We start from the raw sequence: 2,502 nt of genomic DNA, 5'->3' as shown, positions 1-2,502 counted from the left end.
GGGTGAGCCCAGGAGGGATGGGGGACCCTGAGAAAGGATTTGTGGGGGTCCTGGGGGAAGATCTGAGGAGCCCCAGGAAGGGTGAAGGGTTTGGGGAGGATTTGGGGGGGGCATGGAGGCTATGGGGTCCCTCTGGAGGAGGATTTGGGATGACCCAGAAGGGATGGGGGACCACAGGAAGGATTTGGGTGGCCCTGGGAGCTCTGGGGTGACCCCAGGAAGGATGGGATCACCCCGCAGGGAGATTTGGGGTGACCTCGGGAAGGGGAGGGGACCCAAGGAGGTGACTCATGTGGTCCTGGGAGAGGTCCCCAGGGGCTATGGGAGCCCAGAGGAGGATTTGGGGTGCCCCAGGGGCAATGGGGGGGGGGGCCAACACTGACCAGGAGTAGACAGAGAGATCTGGCAGGGGTACCTGGGGGAGAAAAGCAGAGTTGGGGGTCAAGGCGGGGGGGGACAGAAGATGACTACTCTGAGACCCCCCCCATATCCCACAGACACACACACCCCCCCAATCCCAGGACACATTGGGGGGGGGGGGTGTGTGCAGGGGCTCCTTGGGGACATTTCGGGGTCCCTGTACTCACACAGATGAAGGGTCTCACAGCGGCGCAAGGGAACCAGCCCAGGTCACCGTTGGCCACGTTCCTGCCCTGGGGATGAAGGAAGATGGAGCTGGTGGGGGGGGCCATGGGGGTCCCCCTGCTCCCCAGGAGGGTGGAAGGACCACAGGGATCCCCCCTGGCCATAGGGGTCCAGGCCCATCTCCATTGTGGGGTTCAGCATGGCCATGGGGTCCAGCCCCATGGTGGAGGTCCAACCCAACTATGGCTCCAGAGCTCCTCATGGTCTGAGCTCATCATGGGGTCCAACATGGACCTGGGGGTCTTGTCCCAACCCATCATGAGAGTCTATTCCAGCATGACCAGAGTAGTGGAGGTCCATCCCAGTATGGCCAGTCTGCCCCCATAGTGGTGGTCCATTCCAGTATGGCCATAGTGGTTAGCCTCCATAAGAGAGGTCCATCCCTGTATGGCCAGAGGGGTCTTCCCCCATAGGAGAGGTCCATCCCAGCATGACCAGGGTGGTCTGGCCCCATAGCGGTGGTCCATCCCAGCATGGCCAGAATGGTTAACCTCCATAAAAGAGATCTATCCCAGTATGACCAGGGTAGTGGAGGTCCATGCCAGTATGGCCATAGTGGTTTGTCTCCATAAGAGGTCCATCCCAGCATGACCAGAGTAGTGGAGGTCCATCCCAGTATGGCCATAGTGGTTTGTCTCCATAAGAGGTCCATCCCAGCATGACCAGAGTAGTGGAGGTCCATCCCAGTATGGCCATAGTGGTTTGTCTCCATAAGAGGTCCATCCCAGCATGACCAGAGTAGTGGAGGTCCATCCCAGTATGGCCATAGTGGTTTGTCTCCATAGCAGAGGTCCATCCTAGCATGACCAGGGTGGTCTGCCTCCATAGTGGAGGTCCATCCCAGTATGACCACTCTGCCCCCATAGGAGAGGTCCATCCCAGCATGTCCAGGGTGGTCTGCCCCCACAGCGGAGGCCCATCCCAGTATGCCCATGAGGGCCCCACCCCCACCACAGCGGCCCTGTCCCCACCTGCCACCAGAGCTGCTCGGCCTCAGCTATGGTGACCTCCACGACGTCCCCGGGGCTGAGGCGTAGGGCAGGACCCAGTGCCCCCGGCGGTGGTGGAACCCCGCTGTAGGGCTGGCTTGCCTCCATCTTGGGCAACCCTGGAAGGAGGACACACGATGGGTGGGTGGGATGGGTGGATGTGGGGGGGTGATGAACCCAGGCATCAAGGGCATGGACACCCCCTCTACCCCCCAAGCACAAGGACCCAGATGTCCACGTCCCCCACGTTGTCCTCACCCAGGTCCGCCCGCTTCTTCTCAGGGCCCGGCCGCTGTGACTTGTTCTGAGGAGCAACAAGACCCCAATTAATCCCAGGGGGGTGGGAAGGGACACGATGACCCCCCCCCCCACCCACCCCTCCAGGACCTCCCCTCTCCCAAATTCGGGGCATTTCAACCCATTTTGACCCATCCTGCCGTTACCTTCCTCATGCCAGAGCCTGCATCTGTGGGGGGGGAGAAGAAACGCTCATTAGTTGGGGGTCTTCAACCCCTGCCCTCCTTTACACTTGGTGCTAATTAGGCTCCTAATTAGGGGATGGGTGGCCCTCGTTAGGGTGTCCCATCATTCCCAGCTCCACCTGGGTCTGGCTTATCCATTAAAACCTTGCTCCACATGGACCACCTCTACTTCCCAACCCCAACGTCGGCCATATTGTATCCCACAGTGCCCCGCTCCCCGACGCCATGGTGCTCCATGCCCCATCCCACCACGCCCCACTCTCCCATGATGCCTCTCACCGGCGCCGCCCCGGCCGCAGGTCCCCAGTCGCCCCAAACACTCCTTGTGCGCGGGGGCCCGACACCGGCTGCAGCGGTACCCCCGGGAGGACCGGCCCCCGGGGGGG

General features: G+C 61.6%; 1 protein-coding gene across 1 annotated transcript in view; it reads right to left on the bottom strand.

The window, feature by feature from the left end:
- VAV1 (vav guanine nucleotide exchange factor 1) overlaps positions 1-2,502 on the bottom strand; it is a 16,496-nt gene that overhangs the window by 1,815 nt on the left and 12,179 nt on the right. The window contains exons 12-17 of the mRNA XM_035898430.1: positions 2,396-2,493; positions 2,078-2,100; positions 1,893-1,938; positions 1,617-1,753; positions 588-653; positions 384-415 (exon numbers count right to left, since the gene is read on the bottom strand). Coding sequence (XP_035754323.1) covers positions 384-415; positions 588-653; positions 1,617-1,753; positions 1,893-1,938; positions 2,078-2,100; positions 2,396-2,493 — 402 coding nt within the window. The remainder of the gene's footprint in view (positions 1-383; positions 416-587; positions 654-1,616; positions 1,754-1,892; positions 1,939-2,077; positions 2,101-2,395; positions 2,494-2,502) is intronic.

This window comes from Egretta garzetta, unplaced genomic scaffold, assembly GCF_000687185.1.
Source record: "Egretta garzetta isolate BGI_Z169 unplaced genomic scaffold, ASM68718v1 scaffold677, whole genome shotgun sequence".
NCBI classification, from domain to species: domain Eukaryota; kingdom Metazoa; phylum Chordata; class Aves; order Pelecaniformes; family Ardeidae; genus Egretta; species Egretta garzetta.
The sequence above is the reverse complement of the archived record's forward strand: the minus strand, read 5'-3'. Positions and strand labels throughout refer to the sequence as shown.